General features: G+C 46.7%; 2 protein-coding genes across 4 annotated transcripts in view; both read right to left on the bottom strand.

Moving 5' to 3' along the window:
• Positions 1-5751, bottom strand: part of DCAF12 (DDB1 and CUL4 associated factor 12) — a 41752-nt gene extending 36001 nt beyond the window's left edge. Inside the window, exons 1-2 of one of the 3 annotated variants that reach the window (XM_002819684.6) lie at positions 4510-5751; positions 3215-3469 (exon numbers count right to left, since the gene is read on the bottom strand). In XM_002819684.6, the coding sequence (XP_002819730.1) occupies positions 3215-3469; positions 4510-4587 (333 nt within the window). In that variant the 5' untranslated portion in view covers positions 4588-5751. Of the gene's footprint in view, positions 1-3214; positions 3470-3795; positions 3935-4509 lie in introns of those variants that run through there. The other 2 variants (XM_054521030.2, XM_063713979.1) reach the window with 2 other exon arrangements.
• A 2895-nt stretch (positions 5752-8646) lies between these two features.
• LOC129048063 (inosine-5'-monophosphate dehydrogenase 1-like) lies at positions 8647-12957 on the bottom strand. Its single transcript, XM_054521029.2, is given in 1 exon segment — positions 8647-12957. A coding segment is annotated over 1 exon segment (1335 nt). The 5' UTR covers positions 12639-12957; the 3' UTR covers positions 8647-11303.
• Between the last annotated feature and the right edge of the window lie 7320 nt (positions 12958-20277).

Here is a 20277-nt window from a genome sequence, read left to right as displayed (position 1 = left end):
TGGCACGTACCTGTAATCCCAGCTACTCGGGAGGCTGAGGCGGGAGAATCGCTTGAACCCAGGAGGCAGGGGTTGCAGTGAGCCGAGATCGCGCCACTGCACTCCAACCTGGAGACAGAGCGAGACTCTGTCTCAAAAAAAAAAAAAAAAAAAAAACACAAAAAAACAAAAATAAAATCCTCCTTTCTTGAATTCTTTTCTGTATTCTCCTGGTTCTCCTGAGTTCCCTGCTCCCCCGCAGCAGTTCTTCTTGCCCTGTAAATGTACATGTTTTCCAAGGTTCTCTCCTTAGCTTATCTGTCAGTATCAGTGGTTCTTAACCATTTTTGGCTCATAGTACTCTCTTTGAAAATCTAAGGACAAAAACTAAGAACGACTTCCCACACCACCCCCCCAAAATCTTGCCCAGAAAGTACACATATAATCAAAACTTTGCAATTTTAGGGAAAGTTTACACAACTCAAGCCAGGAATGCCTGCTCTCTACTGTCTTTCCCATGGAAATGTAACAATTTCAATAATTCCTTCTACATAAACGACTGCCAAATCACTAACTTCAATCCTTACTCTCTGCCAAGCTTCAACTAATTGATGAAAAGGACAAAACCCAAATCTGTTCCTTAACATTCACCCTGCCATCTTTCCAGTTATATAGGTTCAAGACATTAGTATCAATTTTTTTTTTTTTTTTTTTTGAGACGGAGTCTCACTCTGTTGCCCAGGCTGGAGTAGAATGGTGCAATCTCAGCTCACTACAACCTCCGCCTCCCGGGTTCAAGCAATTCTCCTGCCTCAGCCTTCCGAGTAGCTGGGATTACAGGCACCCACCATCATGCCCCGCTAATTTGTTTGTACTTTTGTAGAGACAGGGTTTCACCATGTTGGCCAGGCTGGTCTTGAACTCCTGACCTCAGGTGATCCGCCCACCTTGGCCTTCCAAAGTGCTGGGATTACAGGTGTGAGCCACCTTGCCCTGCGAAAGAAAATCTTTTTAACACTAGGCTCAAATTCCTACACGGTAACAGTTGGTTGAAGTCAAGAATGCCTTCTGTAGTTCTTTGCAGTCCCTACTACTCCTTAATGTCTTGTGCCTAGCAAACTTTTCTTCACTTAGCTTTTCTGTCTGGCTCCGCAGCCAATCTGAATTTGCATAAGTCTAAACCACGAACATATACCTAACCTATCCCAGCTGCCAGATCCATGTTCTAATTAAGGTTATACCACCTCTACTTAAGTAGTTGAGTAAAAATATGACTGTATTGTTATTAATGATAAAAACAACAGTTGGCTATCCTTGCTGTTACTGCTGTGCTAGATGGGCCAAGAAATTTGGGGATTGAATGACTGCCCTAGTTTGATTGTTAGCCCACAGCACAGGGACATTCTACATCAAACTTTACTATTGAGAATACAACATAATCTCTCCCACCTCTGAAATCTTCACACGTTATCTAAAGACAGTTCCAATTTTTAAATAATTTTCCTCTCTTCAAATTGTGGGAAAAGGTTATGGAATCATTTTTACCGCTACTAGTACTTCTAAATAAGTAAGATATTGCTCACTTAGAATATTTCCCAGATGCATGCAGACACCTTCTTAGCACCAGATATTATCACTCCCATTTTGCAGATGCAAAAACAAAAGCACAAATAAGGGAATCATTTGCCCAGTGTCACAAAGTTCAGAGAAGAGCACTATTCCTAGTTCCCTGCTTTGGTTCTGGAAGCTAAGCAAAAACAAACAAATACTAACTATAAAATGAAAACAGCTCCCCTTGCCCCAAACACTAGGTTATGAGGATGTAGGAAGACAGAAAGAGGTAGGAATTAAGAGTAGGTTAAATTATTACTTATTATGCTCGCCTTCAAAATAGTGTCAATAACTTCAAGAAGCAAGAGGCTATGATGATTAATTCAGTTTACAATTCACTAATATTTGCTATGCTAAACACTATGATGCACGTGCAGGGAGTGGAATGAACTCTTCCAAGCAGGAGACTCTTTTTCTACTCCAAGTGACAAGGATGACAGTTCTTAACCATGAGTGGGCAGCTGGAGAGACCAAGAAAAGGAAGTTCTGTGGAGGCCTGTTGCCACCACTTAGTTTTGAAAGGCTTCTGTGTAAGACAAGCGACTCTCAACAGAAGAGGAAACGAAAGGTTGGCCCCAACCACCATGGTATTATTTCCTTCCTCAAAACTGTTTAAATTTTTGCCTATGTCCTTTATAAACAGACCAACCACCATGGTATTATTTCCTTCCTTAAAACTGTTTAAATTTTTGCCTCTGTCCTTTATAAACAGACACTTCTCCTAGCACTTAAGACTTTCTTGATCTAGAGCAATTTTCTCTCTTTTAATGATCCAAAATGTGTTTCAGTCCAGGGTCAATTTACTCACACATTATGACATTACTTGTCCATTCACACAGGGTGAGGTGAAAACGGAGGGAGGGCTGGGCGTAATCATTTCGCACCCCTAGGCCCTAGGCCCTGCCTCTTTTCATTTGCCAGTCCTCTGACATCATGCTATTCGTGGACTCTGACTTATTTTACTCTTTGACTTATTTTATCCTGGCCTATAATTGGGTTGGTTATAAGCTTACTGAGAAATTTTTCATTTCATTCATTTATAACTGTCTTTCTATTCACTCTTAAAAAGGCTACTTTCCAAAGAGCTAATGCTTATACTCTGAAATATACTACCAGACACACATTCTCTGCCTTCCTTATAGGAAACAGTTCATGTATTTCTCATATTTCAGCTTATACATTTTTAGATTCTGTTCACTAAAAAACAGCCAAGTGTGCTATTTTAAATACTTCGACATACGTTCTTAGGCTGTTTTCACTATTATGTATCCTGAATGATGCTCTAAGCGTCATTATTTCTTAAGTCTTTCCTTTGAGGCCTATGACTTAAAAACCAGCATAAAAAGATGAGGCAAAAACAAACAAACAAATAACCCTCTAGAAGCAGCACATCCAGAGAGGGCCTAAAAAAATACACTCCTTTGAAGACTTATCAGAAAAGAAATGTATGAGTAAAAAAAGGAGCACAAAAAGAGGAAGAAGTCACCAACGGGAAAGAATGGAAAGGAGAGTAAGGCAAGTCCCTCCTAAAAGAAACAGATGGGAAAACTAGCAGAGGTTCTAGAGCAAGTGGAGCAATATATCCACGACCTAGGAGAGAGGTCACATCCCCCCAGCCACTTACCGTGTTGCATTTTGTGCCACACACCACTTGCCTATGATTCAACCACTGAGATGCAAACACTTTATTAAGGGTCCCAAGGTGAAACTCTCTCTCCTTCAGGAGACTGGGAAGTTGCTGTGCTGCATAACCATGCAACACTCGAGAGTAGCTGGTTTCATTCTGTAGCCTGACTTCGCGGTTCTTCAAGTAGTATACTAAGGATCTCTTCACAGGAGGAAGTCTTTTCCTTTTGTGAAGCGAGTGATCCCAGCCAAACTGTGTAAACAACATTAGAAATCAGGGCTTTGGTTACTCTTCTTCAGAACAGATCCTACTGTATTACAGAAATCACCAACAACTCATAACTCATACTGCAGAATTTACAAACAACACAAATACAAATACTAGAGAACAAGAATCTCAATCCAGAAAGTCGTTTAACTCTTCCAACATTAAAAAGATGTTGCTCACAAACTTACCTATGTGAATTACAAGGGCTGAAAGTCAAGGGAATGAACGCAGAATAGAACAGACTAAAAGGTTTACTAGACATTTTAGGAGTGAAAGATTGAAGGAAATGAGAGGTCGAGTGATTCCCATACCGACATGGGCTGCATCTCTACCCAGCCCCCTTCTCCCTCTTAGTCTGTACTCCCACTGGAGCACGGAAGATACAGTCCAAGGAGCCAGACCTGGCTCCCAGGTCTTCCAGGGATGCATCATCAATGACCGTTCCTCTGTCATCATGCCCGCGCTCCAGGCAGTTGCAGAATTCGAAAAATCAACCACCAACGGGGTTGTAGGCCCCCGGGAAATCAGAGGCCATATCTATGTCCAAGAAGGCCTTCCTCTCCAAAGGGGACGGTATAGAGATGATACCTGGAAACTGTTGTTTCTTTTGGGGTCCAAACGCCAAAAGGCCCAGCTCAGGGTTGGGTATACATATAGGGAGACTTCTTTCTTCCAGGAGGGACGCAATCATCCCAGCTTCCTAGGGCCCATGGAAGGTAGAGTTCACTCTACCAGAGTTTGTTTCCCATTCCCTTCACTTCGGTTTCCCCTTCCTCCAAAGCCAAGATTCTGGTTTCTTTTCAAGCCCTATCCACGAATGCAGGCCTCCCGCGGATTATGTCCCATTGCTGAGTTCCCCTTTGGCTCCTCACCGCCCTGGCCTATCTGCCCTCCAGTTAATGAGGGTCCAGTGCTGACTCTGACTGCAGACCTTGGACCCCGATTCCTGTCGCAGGATCTGCGGACCCTAAGCCCATCTTGGTTCCTCGGCCTCACCACCCAGGTGCCGGCCTCTCAACCCTCACCTGCGGGCCCTGAGCGTCGCTCCCAGCTCCCGGCGAGGCGGGCGCCTTCCGCTTCCTGCTAACTACTTTCCGGGCCATAGTGGGCAGCGCCGCCGCGGCCCCGCAGCCACATGGGGCGGGGGAAGCGAGGGATAGCAGGACGGCGGGTCATATACTGGGCCCCGGGGCCGCGCACCTTAGTGCGCCCGGCCCGGAAAATGGCCCGGACCCGGAGCGGCAGCAGAAAAAAGACAGGCGGAAAGAAACGAAAGAGAGAGGAAAGACTTGGGCCGGGAAAGGGAAGGGGAAGCGAGAATGAGAGGCTTTCCGACGGCAGAACCTAAAAGGACGGCGAGCGGCTAGAACCAAAACACCTCCTCCCCCTTGCTCGCGCGCCGTCACCCTTGCGCAGCCGCACTTCGGACAGCGTCGCCAAGGAAACACCGCCGGAACGAGAGGGGCGGGATCTAGGGGTTGGAAGATAGTTCGCTGGTGTTGCCCGGACGCCGCCAGGCCATTTTCAACGGTTGTTTGGCAGCCGCTGGATGGAAGTGGACGAGCTGGGGCCAAGGGAATCTAGCTTCTGGCAGCCGACCACCGACCCCAGCCCGCCTATCCGCAGGCACCCGGAAGTGAGGACCACCAGCGCTGCTGGGGGAAGGAATCCTCCCTAGTGCAGGCCTTAACCCGGTATCCGCCACCGGTTACCTCCCTTCTGGCACCAAACGTTTCCCTGAATCTGTCACAAACCGTGCCCTGGCTCCAAGGGCTGGACAGGGGGGTGGGGGTGGGGGGCAGAAACCGCTCCCACCCTCGAGATGAAGTCCAGTCAGGAAGCCAGGGCAGTGTGGCCAGACTTTCCCACCACTGAGAACCTGCCCAGCACAACCAACCCAGGCCGCCCTACGAGTCTCTGGCTACCCTCTTCCCACCGCTCGGTAGCCCTGAGGCTTCATTCTCCGCTCTGTCTCCTCCTGATCCTTTCTCCTGTCCGAACTGCTTCAGCCCCTCAGTCAGTTTCAGCCCCTCAGTCACCTTCCCCTTACGGTGCAACTTCACCATTCCCTTTAGATTTCCATGACTTGCCATCTAAACCACATGGTCTTTTGTGCTTTATGAAGTAGGCATCACGCTGTAACTTATCTGTCGCTGCCTGCCTCACTCTTGGATTCAGGTTGCGTCTCCATTAGGGCAGGTCGGGAATTCTGAACTACAGGAAAGAGAGTGGTCATTTTTGGCTTGCCAGTCCAGTTAGAGCTGGCATTGGCCTCCAAACAAGGGGGCTTCATCAGGATCACCCTTGCCAACATTTTTGGAAGATCCTGAAGGAATATGATTGCCAGCCTTCACTTTCCTCAAGCAAACAAACCCTCTGAGGAAGCAGGATGCTCTTGCTTGGGGCTGATTGGCCTCAGGCTGTGGTGCCCAGTTACCTGCTGGTCCCTTTCAGGCTTCAGGCTTCAGGCCTCAGGCCTCATACCTCCAAGGAACTCTGTTGGACCATCTCAAGTTCTGTCAACAAGGAGATTTGGATTTGTTTTCCAAGCCGAATCAAAGACCAGATTGAAGCAGGGTCTCCTGCCACTAACCCCTAATGTCTTGGGAAAGACAGCTCCATCTTATTTGGTCAGGCCTGTCCCTTTAGGGATATGCACATAGTGAGTGGGTCAGGAGTGGGTCAGCTTTCTTTTTTGAGTCTGTTCTAATTCTGTCTTGCCCCGCAATGCTCTGGATGACTCAGGAGCCCTTGGGCAAGAGTCTGGAATCCTTTGAGAATCTCTAGGCTCAGATTGGGCTGTTAGTGCCAAGAGGGGCACACTGGGCACTGCTGCAGTCTCTTTCTCAAAGTTCCTTTACTTCATCTTCACATCCCAGGAACCACCCCCAAATGCACCTTATAGCAGAGCTCGCCATTTCTTTTTTTTTTTTTTGAGATGGAGCCTCACTCTGTAGCCTAGGCTGGAGTGCAGTGGCACGATCTCGGCTCACTGCAACCTCTGCTTCCTGGGTTCAAGTGATTCTCCTACCTCAGCCTCCTGAGTAGCTCAGATTACAGGTGCTCACCACGTTGCCCAGCTAATTTTTTTTTTTCTTTTTTGAGACGGAGTCTCGCTTTGTTGCCCAGGATGGAGTGCAGTGGTGCGATCTCGGCTCACTGCAGGCTCTGCCTCCCGGGTTCACGCCATTCTCCTGGCTCAGCTTCCCCAATAGCTGAGACTACAGGCGCCCACCACCACGCCTGGCTAATTTTTTGTATTTTTAGTAGAGATGGGTTTTCACCATGTTAGCCAGGATGGTTGCCCACTAATTTTTGTATTTTTAGTAGAGATGGGGTTTCGCCATGTTGGCCAGGCTGGTCTCAAAATCCTGACCCCAGGTGATCCGCCCACCTCGGCCTCCAAAAGTGCTAGGATTACAGGCATGAGCCACCACGCCTGGCCAAGATCTCACCATTTCTATTCAAATAACAGAATAAAAGTCCATTTTGGAAATTTAATTGACAATTGCCTTTAAAAGACTGCAGGCCAGGTGCGGTGGCTCCCGCCTGTAATCCCAGCACATTGGGAGGCCGAGTTGGGCCAATCACCTGAGGTCAGGAGTTTGAGACCAGCCTCCTGAGTAGCTGGGTTGCAGTGAGCTGAGATCATGCCACTGGACTCCAGCCAGGGTGACAGAGCAAGACCCTGTCTAAAAAATAAAATAATAAAATAATAACGATAACAATAATAAAGTAGTAGAGTGGCTGGGGGAAGAAGTACTCAGGGCATGTAACTACTCCAAGAATGGCATTCTTAGTGAGCCTCACTGCTGAAACTGCCTGCTGTAATCTGAAAGCAGTTTTATCTAATAGCTGTTAAAACAACCTACTGTGACTCTCAGAAATAGTTTTACTTATTGCCTTCACTTACCAGTCAAAACTTGCCAGCTCCCCAAAACCTTACTAGTGCCAATGAACTTTCTTGAAGAGCAATACGTAACACTTTTCCTTTTTATAAAACTTCCAACCTTCTCTTTGTTCTGCAGACATGGCAAAGACCATCCAGTCTGCGTGTGCCCTGAATTACAATTCCTGCTTCACAAAACATTTTAATTTTAGAGACTCGTCTATATATTTTATTTCACCTTGACAAAACTACGTGAATGAATTTTATAATATTGCATAAAAGATATCAGGCCAGGTGGGGTGGCTTACACCTGTAATCCCATCACTTTGGGATGCCAAGGCGGGTGGATTACCTTAGGTCAGGAGTTTGAGATCAGCCTGGCCAACATGGTGAAACCCCGTCTCTACTAAAAATACAAAAATTAGCTGGGCGTGGTGGTGCCCGCCAGTAGTCCCAGCTACTCAGGAGGCTGAGGCAGGAGAATTGCTTGAACCTAGGAGACCAAGGCTTCAGTAAGCCGAGATCGAGCCACTGCACTCCAGCCTGGGCAACAGAATGAGATTCCGTCTCAAAAAAAAAAAAGAAAAGAAAAGAAAAAAAAATCAAACACACTGCTGGGCACGGGGCTCACCCCTGTAATCCTAGCACTTTGGGAGGCTGAGGCAGGTAGATTGCTTGAACTCAGGAGTTTCAGACCATCATGGGCAACATGGAAAAATCCTGTCTCTATAGAAACATACAAAAATTAGCTGGGTGGGGTGGCATGCACCTGTAGTCCCAGCTACTTAGGAGTTGGCAGGCTGAGGTGGGAGGATAGCTTGAGCCCAGAAGGTGGAGGTTGCAGGTGGAGAGCCAATATCATGCCACTGCACTCCAGCCTGGGAGATCCAGACCTGTCTCCAAAAAAATCAAACACAAAGCAGTAGTTCCTTTTTTTATTTTTTGAGGGACAGGTTCTCGCTTTGTTGCCCAGGCTGGAGTGCAGTGGCATGGCATGCATGTTTTTTATCTAATTTTTTATCTTTTGTAGAGACACGGTCTCGCCTGGTTGCCCAGGCTGGTCTTAAACTCCTGGGCTTAAGCGATCCTCCCACCTTGGCCTCCCAAAGTGCTAGGATTACAGGTATGAGACACTGAGCTCAACAAAAGCAGTAATTCCTAAATGTAATTAGTAAATGCCTAATTTCATGTTTATGAAGTATGAAAACAGGCGCAACTGATCCATGGTAAGAGAAATCAGTCATTACCCTTAAGCGGGATTACTAACTGGCAGGGGACCTCAGGGAGCCTTCTGAGGTTCTGGAAATTTCTTTTTTTTCTTTTTGAGACAGAGTCTCACTCTCCCACCCAGGCTGGGGTGCAGTGGCGCGATCTCAGCTCACTGCAACCTCTGCCTTCCAGATTCAAGCAATTCTCCTGCCTCAGCCTCCCAAGTAGCTGGGACTACAGGCCTGCGCCACCACACCTGGCTAATTTTTGTATTTTTGGTAGAGATGGGGTTTCACCGTGTTGGCCAGGCTGGTCTCAAACTCCTGACCTCAGATGATCCACCCACCTCGGCTTCCCAAAGTGCTGGGGTTACAGGCATCAGCCACCATGCCTAGCCTGGAAATTTCTTTCATTTTTCTTTTCTTTTTTTTTTTTTGTGAGACAGTCTCGCTTCATTGCCCAGGCTGGGTACAATGGTGCAATCTCAGCTCACTGCAACCTCTGCCTCCTGAGTTCAAGCGATTCTCCTGCCTGAGCCTCCTGAGTAGCTGGGATTACAGGTGCCCACCACCACACCCGGCTAATGTTTTTGTATTTTTAGTAGAGATGGGGTTTCTCCATGTTGGTCAGGATGGTCTCGAACTCCCGACCTCAGGTGATCCGCCTGCCTCGGCCTCCCAAAGTGCTGGGATTACAGGTGTGAGCCACCGCTCCTGGCCCTAATTTTTGTATTTTCAGTAGAGGCAGGGTTTCCCCATGTTTGCCAGGCTTGTCTAGAACTCCTGACCTCAAGTGATCTGCATGCCTCGGCCTCCTAAAGTGCTGATATTACAGGCGTGAGCCACAATGTCTGGCCCTCAAACTATGCTATTTTGTAGCCTCAAATAAAAACCCCAACAGTTCCAATCTTCTCTAACCCCACTCCTCCAATTCAGTTCTTATAACCATTTCATCACAATGCAATGTGCTGGTAGAGGCTCATTAGTGGATCTGCACCTGTTACCTTCTCTTGCCTTGGTCTTGCCAGGAAGAATAAACAATAAGAAATACTATAAAGTGTTTTGGGCAAACTGAATTGTTTTATACTTGCTTAGGAACAGAATTTTCTCTTGTTTATTTGCATAGGTTTCCTGGAACAAACAAAGCGGATGTTAATACAATTCCCTGTTTGACTCTATCCTTCATGTGTTGCTAATTAACCATCCTTGCTAGCAAAGGGGCAAGTGAGAGCTCAGGAGGAAAGTATTTCTGTTAGGAAAAAGGATTTTGGATTTTAATTCATACAAGCATAATAAAACATAACAAGGAAAGAGACCCAGAGGACATAGGACACAAACGAACACAGATGGTAAGCGCGCAAAAACGGCTCTCTGATGACGTAGGGATGTTAGAGGCCTCTGAGGCATGGAATCGTAATTACTTCACCCACTGTGGAAATATTTTTCAGATCCTGGGCATAGGTTATTAAAAGTGGAAGATATAGGCTGGGCGAGGTGGCTTACACCTGTAATCCCAGCACTTTGGGAGACTAAGGCGGGTGGATCACTTGAGGCCTCTACTAAAAATACAAAAATTAGCTAGGCATGGTGGCGGACACCTGTAATCCCAGCTACTCAGGAGGCTGAGGCAGGAGAATCACTTGAATTCTGGAGGCGGAGGTTGCAGTGAGTTGAGATTGAGCCAATGCACTCCAGTCTGTGCAACAGAGTGAGACTCCGTCTCAAAAAAAAAAAAAAAGTGGTAGATATAGAGAGACAGCTCATGTCTTAAACTTATAGTTTTAAAGAAAACTAAGGCCAAAAATGACAAGTCATGCAACCAGACAAGAGATAAGCCAGAGCTGGAACCCATGAACTCTGGCCTACATAATTTTTTCTTTTCTTTTTTTTCTCTTTTCTTTTCTACTTTTCTTTCTTTCCTTCTTTCTTTCTTTTCCTTTCTTTCTTTCTTTCCCTCTTTCCTTCTTTCTTTCTTTCTTTCTTTCTTTCTTTGTTTCTTTCGCGTTGAGACCTGCTTGATTTATTCCAATTACTTAATACACAATGATGCAACTGTGATCCCAAAGTGTGCAAAGTTAAAGCCTTCACCTGCAGCTGAGGAGAGGGCAGGAATGGTTCACTGGGGACGGTGATGAGTCAGGAATGACAGGCAGGTGGCCATGACCAGGGCAGCCTCCTCCCCAGGGCCAGGTACAGGGGAGTGGCCTGAGGAGCAGGACCCAAGGGTAGCCCAGGGCCGGGGAAGAGGGCAGAGACCTCCCCTTGGCCTAGGTCAGGAGCTCAGAAGTGCCACATGGCTGAGGGGGCAGCGGCCCAGGAAGGGCCAGAGGCAGGGCCAGGAGAGCACCATTTCCAGGGGGGGCTGGGGGCAGGGAGGTGCCCTACAGAAGAAACCAGGAGGGGCTGCCTGCCCCTGGGATGGGGGCCGGGCTGGAGCAGGCTGCAGCAAGAAAGACCTGAGGCAGGTGCAGGGCCTGAGAACCCGGCTGGCTGGGCTCGGGGGGCTCCCAGGGCAGCCTGGTCCAGGGAGCAGTCCTGACTCTGCAGGGTATGCCCAGTGAGGGCCCGGAGACCCCTCAGAGCCTCCCCTCCTCTCTCCCTGGAAAGGAGCTGGGGAACCCGTAATGCAAATCTGTGGACCACTCAGTTCTGGAGGGAGGTTGTGCCCGAAGGGGGACACTGGGGTGCGCCCCCTCCATCACCTTGGCCTCCACTGCTGTCCTCAGTACAGCCACTTTTCATAAAAGTGCAGACCATGGACGCCACCCTCGATCTGGGCCGACATGATCCCCTTCTCAAACTTGAGCTCTCCTGAGTACATCATGGACCGAGGGACAGACAGGCTGTGGGCCCCGATATCCTGGCAGCCGTGCTGGATGCCCACTATGAGGTAGGGCACGAACTTCTGAATGGACCCTTTGTCCTGGATGGAGCCCAAGACACCGTGCGCGATCTTCACCTTACCCCCCTTGCTGAAGTATCGTTTCTGGCTGCTGCTGCTCTTCTCCATGGCATCCAGCGAGCCCATGCCCCGGTACTTCTTGAGCTGCACCTCGTCTGAGAAGTACTCACCAGGGGCCTCCGTGGTGGTGGCCAGCAGGGAGCTCATCATCACTGTGGAGACTCCAAGGGCCAGGGCCTTGACTATGTGCCCCACAGTCTGGATGCCGCCATTGGCTATGATGGGCACACCAAAGCGCCGGGCATACTCGGCCACCTTGTACACAGCAGTGCCCTGGGGCTGACCACAAGCCATCACTTCCCAGGTGACGCAGATGGAGCCGCAGCCCATGCCCATGCACAGCCCGTGCACACCAGCGTCAATCAGGTTCTTGGCCTGGGCTGCTGTCACCACGTTCCTGCCAATCACCTGGAGGTGGGGGTACTTCTGTTTGATATAATGCACCATGGCGATCTGATACACCAAGTTCCCTCGGGACGAGTCCAAGACTATGATGTCGACGCCCATCTGGGTGAGCAGGTCCAGGCGATATTTGTCATCCTCACGGGTGCCCACAGCTGCCCCGCACAGCAGCTGCTTGTGGGAATCCTTGGAGGCCAGAGGGTAGTCTTGGTTCTTCTTCAGGTCGCTGCTGGTGATAATGGCCACCAGCTCATTGCGATCATTGATGATAGGCAGCTTCCCTTTCTTGCTACGCTGCAGGATCTCATTTGCCTCTTTCAACGTCACACATGCTGGAGCCACCACCAGCTCGAGCCTTGGTGTCATCACCTCACTGAGGAGGGTGGTGTGGTCCTTCTCAGCAAGAAAGTTGATGTCTCAGGAGGTGACGATGCCCGCCAGCTTGCTGCCCATGGTGCCCGTCTCAGTGATGGGGGTGCCAGAGAAGCCATGCCGCATCTTGGCCTCCAGCACATCACCTACAGTGTGGGAGGGGCTCAGCACCATGGGGTCCGTGATGAAGCCCTGCTCAAACTTCTTGACCTTCCCTAGCTCCTTGGCCTGGAGCTCTGGGGTGCAGTTGTGGTGAATGAAACCAATATCTCCCATCAGAGCCATCGCGATGGCCATGTCAGCCTCTGTCACAGTGTCCATGGGGGAGGAGATCAGCGGTGTCTTCAGCGTGATCTTCCGGGTCAGGGCTGAGGTCAGGTCCACCTCAGCTATGAAGTCTATGAGTCCTGGGAGAATCAGGAAGTCGTCCTAGGTGAGGCCTTAGGCGCTGGCGAAGAGCTGCTGTGCGATGAGCCCGTCCTCGGGCATGTAGCCAGTGCCACCGCTGATCAGGTAGTCCACCACGCTGCCAGGAGACCCCGCAACCCGAGAGAAACACCGGCTGGACCACCCGCCGCTGCCGCCACCGCCGCCAACGCCGCGCTACTGCCGGAGATGGGGGCTCTTTTTTTTTTTTTTTTTTTTTTTTTGAGAGCAGGGTCTGTGGCCCAAGCTGGAGTGTAGTGGTATGATCTCAGCTCACTGCAACCTTTGCCTCTTGGGCTCAAGCCATCCTCCCACCTCAGCTTCCTAAGTAGCTGGGACTACAGGTGCACGCCACCATGCCCGCCTAATTTTTGTATTTTTTGTAGAGATGGGATTTCACCATGTTGCACAGGCTGGTCTTGAACTCCTGAGCTCAAGTGCTTCACATGCCTCGGCCTCCCTAAGTGCTGGGATTACAGGCGTGAGTCACCATGCTAGGCCCATAATTTTCAACACTACCACATTAAATATCTGGGTCCAGTTGAAGTCTCAAGTGGTATTTATTTTAGCATTTCCCTTGTACTCTCATGTTTTCTCTTTATTCAGAACCTGAAATGTTTTATCCAGAACATCTACTAATTTGACAGCAGAAATTCTGTTTCTATATGTTATGCATAATTGGGCATACATTGGTACAATTTGTGTTAAGTACAGTACAGACAATTTCTGTTTCATTTATTTTTTTTAGAGACAGGGTCTCACTATGTCGTCCAGGCTGGACTCACAACTCAAGGGATCCTTCTGCCTCAGCCTCCAGAGTACTTGGGACTACAGGTGCGAGCCATCATTCTCAGTACAGGCAATTTCCAATCATTCATTAATTGATCATAGAGTTTGTAGAGTTTCAAGAGTCCTTGTTTTCTGTTGCTCCTGCCTGTTAAACAGTCTTACTTTTATCTGTAACCTTAATAAAATAAGAAAATAAAGGAAGAGACAAAACTTTTCTACTTAATAAGATTGAGTAATTTATTTATTTATTTATTTAATTTTTTTTGAGACGGAGTCTCACTCTTGTCACCCAGCTGGAGTGCAATGGTGTGATCTCAGCTCACTGCAACCTCCACCTCTCAGCTTCAAGCGATTCTCCTGCCTCAGCCTCCCGAGTAGCTGGGATTACAGGCGTCCGCCACCAAGCCCAGCTAGTTTTTGTATTTTTGGTAGAGACGGAGTTTCAACATGTTGGCCAGGCTGGTCTCAAACTCCTGACCTCAAGTGATCCACCCGTCTCGGCCTCCCAAAGTGCTGCGATTACAGGCGTGAGCCACTGTGCCTGGCCAAGAAATATATTTTAAAAAAATTGGCTGGACAAGGTGGCTGTAAATCCAGCACTTTGGGAGACTGACGCAGGTGGATCACTTGAGGTCATGAGTTTGAGACCAGCCTGGCCAACATGGTGAAACCTCGTCTCTACTAAAAATACAAAAACTAGCTGGGCGTAGTGGCTTGCACCTATAATCCCAGCTACTAGGGAGGCTGAGGCAGGATAATCGCTTGAACCCGGGAAGTAGAGGTTGCAGTGAGCCGAGATCATGCCACTGCACTCCAGCCTGGGCAACAGAGCAAGACTCCATCTCAAAAAAATAAAATAAAATAAAATAAAACAAAAATAAAAAATAAAAGACAAATAGCTAATTGGAAGAAAAACAATGTACCTCATCCTACTCATGCTATCTTCCTACCGCCTTCATACATTCCTGAAATGACTAATGTGGGGTTATATATAAATATAAAAACTGTACACAAATATTACCTACCAATTTTGTTGAGGAGTCTTCCATCAGTCATATTTTTTGACTCAAATACAACACAATCTTGGCATAAAAACAAACACATAGGTATCAACTAATGATAGGAAAATAAAATGGCTTACAAAATGGAACAAATATTTTTTAAAAATTATTAGATAATTAGGCAATGTTTTTCCTCTGATCACAAATGTCTAGAAATGTCTTTAAAGACCATTACCGGCTGGTGGTGGCTCATGCCTGTAACCCCAGCACTTTGGGAGGCCGAGGCAGGCAGGTCACTTGAGGCTAGGAGTTTACAGCCAGCCCAGGCAACATGGTGAAACCCTGTTACTACAAAAATTAGCCAGGTGTGGTGGTGTGCACTTGTAGTCCCAGCTACTGGGGGTGGGGCTGAGGTTAGAGGTTTTTTAGAGCCCAGGAGGTGCAGTTTGCAGTGAGACCTGTCTCAAAACAACAATCAAAAACCATTTCCAAGAAATAAATGCAATAAATATTGTGATGTTCCGTCTCTGTGTGTGTATTCTTACCACCCATTTGTGTGTTTATTTATTGAAATAAAATTGCAGACATAAATTTTTCCCTGTTGGTTTTTTGTTTGTTTGTTTGCTTTCTGAGACAGAGTCTTGCTCTGTTGCTCAGGCTGGAGTGCAATGGCACGATCTTGGCTCACTGCAACCTCTGCCTCCCGGGCTCAAGCAATTCTCCTGTCTCATCCTTCCCAAGTAGTTGGGATTACAGGTGCCCATCATCATGCCTGGCTATTCTTTTGTGTTTTTAGTAGAGATGGGATTTCACCATGTTGGCCAGGCTGGTTTTGAACTCCTGACCTCAAAGATCCGCCCGCCTCAGCCTCCCAAAGTGCCAGGATTACAGGTGTGAGCCACTGTGCCTGGCCCCTATTGTTTAAATATAGTAATTTTATGAGAACTTATCTATTTTATTTTTGTGTCTATTAAAAACATCATTTTTGGCTGGGCATGGTGGTTCACACCTATAATCATAGCACTTTGGGAGGCAGAGATGGGTGGATCACTTGAGGCCAGGAGTTCGAGACTAGTCTGAGCAACATGATGAAACACTGTTTATACAAAAAAAATACGAAAATTAGCTGGGCATGGTGGCGTGCATCTGTAGTCCCAGCTACTTGGGAGGCTGAGGTGGAGAATCACCTAAGCCTGGGGAGGTGGAGGTTGCAGTGAGCTACAATTGCACCACTGCACTCCAGCCTGCGCAACAGAGTGAGACCAACTCTCAAAAAAAAAAAAAAAATTTTTTTTTCAAAGTAAAAAAAGTAATCTAATAGAGGAAAATGCTCCAGTCAGAGTGGCTTGGAATCTGTCTCAGTTCATAAAACTAGGGGCTGAGGTGAGAAAAAGAGGCTGAAACAAGCTGCTGCCCTCTGATGCCTGGGACAGCAGCTTTTGTAACTCTCATACCCAGGAACCAGGCCAACATAGACATGGCCACAAAACCGGGATCTGTGCCAAACATACAGGGCCATGACTGAATTCACAAAAACCCTAGATAAGGATGGTGAGAGCAGTGAGAAAGAAGAAGGATATAGCAAAACAAAACAGAACAAAATTGCAAAACTTCCGGCTCTAAGATGAACCTGCAAATAAATTTCTTCAACTTATTAAAATTAATTGTAGACAGGACAAATTCCCCACCACCAAAAAAAAAAAAAAAAAAAAAAAACCCAAAAAAACAAACAAAATAAAATCCTCCATAATTAGGAGGGTAATTCACTATAGATAAATGCAAAGAAAAGAACAATCTTTAAAAGACCTTTTTCACAGATACTCTCAATCTAAGAAAAAAAAACAGAAATAAAAGGCATCAACACAAGTATGCCTTGGATCCTCAAAGGGATAAAGGAAGAATAACAAATTGAATAAACGTAAAAAGAGATCTGGCGCATTGGCTCATGCCTATAATCCCAGCACTGTGGGAGGCCAAGACAGGAGGATCATTTGAGGCCAGGGGTTTGAGAACAGCCTGGGAGATATAGTGAGACCCTGTCTCTAAATAAATAAAGAAAGAAAGAACACATATTCTTTGATTCATCTCCCTCCGGGAAGTACAGCTCAATTTCTCTCTTCTTCAGTATTGCCTGGACTCAGTGACTCACTTCTAATGCATAGAATTTGGAAGGGGAAAAATAGCAACTGCACAATGGAGATACCGCCTTAACCAAGTGATCAAGTTAACCTAAATAATAATGTCAGACTGATATCTTATACCCCCTTATATGATGTGATGAGAAGGGCACTTTACCTCTGTAGCATTCTTCCCCAAAATCTATAACCCTAGCTTAACAGAAAACATCAGACAAAAACCTAAGTTGAGGAACATTAGACAAAATAACCTGCCCAGTACTCTTTAAAAATGCCAAGGTCATGAGACAATGAAAGACTGAGAAACAGTCACAGATTTGAGACTTGACAACTAGATTCAACATGGTGTCTTGGATTGGATTCTGAACAGAAAAAAAGAAAAAAGAAAAATTAAGGAAATCTGAATAAAGTTAATAGTATTATATCAAGTTTAGTTTCTTACTTTTGATAAATGTCTCAGAGTTATGCAAGACATTACGTAACTGTTAACATTAGGGAAAGCTGGGTGGAGGATAAACAAGAATTTGCTATGCTATCTCTGAAGCTCTTCTGTAAATATAAAATTATTTCAAAATGAAAAGTTTAAAAATTAAAAATAAATGAATCAATTAGAAATCCTGAAAATAATTTCCTAAATGAAAAAAGTAAGTTATTGGGAATAAACCCTCAATAAACTAGATATACATTATCTTAGATGGACATAGACAGAGTGTTAGTGAATTAGAAGATGGTTCTAAGGAAGTGGCTTAGAGAACAGCATACAAATTGACCAGGCACAGTGTTTCACGCTTGTAATCCTGGCACTTTGAGAGGCCTAGGTGGGCGAATCACCTGAGGTCAGGAGTTCGAGATCAGCCTGGACAACACGGTGAAACCCCATCTCTACTAAAAAATACAAAAATTAGCCAGACGCAGTGGTGCATGCCTGTAATCCCAGCTACTCAGGAGGCTAAGGCTGGAGAATAGCTTGAACTGGGGAGGCGGACGCTGCAGTGAGCCGAGATTGCACCACCATACTCCAGGCCAGGCAACCGAACGAGACTCCATCTCAAAAAAACCGAAAAACAAAAACCAAAAATTAGCTGGGTGTGGTGGCAGGTGCCTGTAATCCTAGCTGCTCAGGAGGCTGAGGCAGGAGAATCACTTGAATCTGAGAGGTGGAGGTTGCAGTGAGCCGAGATCACACCATTACGCTCCAGCCTGGGTGACAGAGGAGACTCCACCTCAAAAAAAAAAAAAAAAAAAAAAAGAGAACAACATAAAAAGATAGAAATTGAGTATAGTAAAAAGGCATGGAGGTTAAAAGTGGCATTATTGAAAATGGCAGAGTAGGGGATCCATTTCTCCCCAGAAACACTGAAAACCTTGGCAAAACCTGTTGGAATTCAACCTTATCAGAATGCTAGGAGATAGTTAAAAGTTTACAGCAACGGGCCGGGTGCGGTGGTTCATGCCTGTAATCCCAGCACTTTGGGAGGCCGAGGCGGGTGGATCACCTGAGACCAGGAGTTCAAGATCAGCCTGACCAATATGGTGAAACGCTGTCTCTACTAAAAATACAAAAATTAGCTGGGCATGGTGCCATGCGCCTGTAGTCCCAGCTACTTGGGTGGCTGAGGCAGGAGAATTGCTTGAACCTGGAAGGAGGAGGTTGCAGCGAGCCAAGATTGTGCCACTGCACTCCAGCCTGAGCGACAGAGTGACACTCCATCTCAAAAAAAAAAAAGAAAAGTTTACAGCAACCAAACAAATGCTTAACCAAGAGAAAGGCCACTGAAACAGCTAAGATTTTTGTGGTATTTTAGCTTACCTTAGCCCCATCCCCTCCTTAGAGAAGCAGTGATCTTAAAGCCAGCAGCTTGTGTTCCCTGTTCAGATACCTCGTTCTACAGGGAGCAGAGTGGACCTTGTTCCTATAGAATAGGATTTGATTTTTTTTTTTTTTTTGAGACTGAGTTTCGCTCTTTCACTCAAGCTGGAGTGCAATGGTGTGATCTCAGCTCATAGCAGCCTCCGACTCCCGGGTTCACGCCATTCTCCTGCCTCAGCATCCCAAGTAGCTGGAATTACAGGCGCCCACCACCACGCCCAGATAAATTTTGTATTTTTAGTAGAGAGGGGGTTTCACGATGTTGGCCAGGCTGGTCTCAAACTCTTGACCTTGGGTGATCCACCCACCTTGGCCTTCCAAAGTACCAGGATTACAGGCGTGAGCCGCCGCACCAGCCCAGGATTTGTCTTTTGAACCTAACTGGGTTTCTCTTTGTTGTAACTAACTTGGAACTCTACTAGGATAGAGCAGCTACACAGACTTTTCCTAAAAGCAATTAAGAACGAATGAATGAACTGCTATGGCCTGGGCAAAACAAACAATCAAAAAACAGCTAGATCAAACAACAGAGATGTTGAAAGCCTGAGAGGAAAATCCAGAGAATGAGATTTTGGGGGAGAATAAGAGCTTTGAAAGTTTTCTGTGTTTACTGGGGAATCTAGAAAGCCACACACATGCCAAGAGAAGGACACATGCTTAGAGAAAAACTGGGAAGACCATGAGTTTTCACCTCTGCCTGATTTTTAGACTCAGTGCAAGCAAGAAGTGGAGGTTAAGGCAGAGTTACAAACAGCATGGCTAAGCATAGAAGGAGTGATCCAACATAGAGCCAATCTGCAAAGACCTGGAAAATTTTCTTTTCTTTTCTACTGCTTTTTTCCCTCCCTTGTTTCCTTTTCTCCAGGCATTTAAGGAAACATCTGTCAAACCACAATAAAAAAATATGGTTATGTAAGAGAAGGTTCTGGCTTTTTTTTTTTTTTTTTTTTTTGGAGGCTGAGTCTCGCTCTGTTGACCATGCTGGAGTGCAGTTGTGTGATCTCGGCTCAACCTCTGCCTCCCAGGCTCAAGCAATTCTTGTGCCTCAGCCTCCTGAATAGCTGGGACTACAGGCCCCCACCACCATGCCCGGCTAATTTTTTGTATTTTAGTAGAGACAGGGTTTCACCATGTTGCCCAGGGTGGTCTTGAACTCCTGAGTTCAGTCAATCCACCTGCCTCGGCCTACCAAAGTGCTAGGATTGCAGGCGTGAGCCACAGTGCCCGGTTGGTCCTTGCTTTTAAGAAACCAACACTGGGCCGGGCGCGGTGGCTCACGCCTGTAATCCCAGCAATTTGGGAGGCCGAGGCAGGCAGATTACGAGGTCAGGAGATCAAGACCATCCTGGCTAACACGGTGAAACCCCATCTCTACTAAAAATAAAAATAAAAAAAAATTAGCCGGGCATGGTGGCGGGCGCCTGTAGTCTCAGCTACTCAGGAGGCTGAGGCAGGAGAATGGCATGAACCCGGGAGGCAGAGCTTGCAGTGAGCCGAGATCATGCCACTGCACTCCAGCCTGGGTGACAGAGCAAGACTCTGTCTCAAAAAAAAAAAAAAAAAAAAAAGAAACGAACACTGAAATACAGTACTTAGGAGTTTTCAACTTTCCAACATTCTAATATTTCCAATTTATTGTCAGAAAAGTGAAAAAGATTCATTCCTTTAGCAATCATTTCTTAGGCCCTACTGTGTGATATGTGTGGTGGGTGGGCAGAGATGTGACCTGGTCCTCCTCC

This window comes from Pongo abelii, chromosome 13 (assembly GCF_028885655.2).
Source record: "Pongo abelii isolate AG06213 chromosome 13, NHGRI_mPonAbe1-v2.0_pri, whole genome shotgun sequence".
In the NCBI taxonomy this organism is placed as follows: domain Eukaryota; kingdom Metazoa; phylum Chordata; class Mammalia; order Primates; family Hominidae; genus Pongo; species Pongo abelii.
Note: the sequence above shows the minus strand (reverse complement) of the source record. Positions and strands in the feature narration are given on the sequence as shown.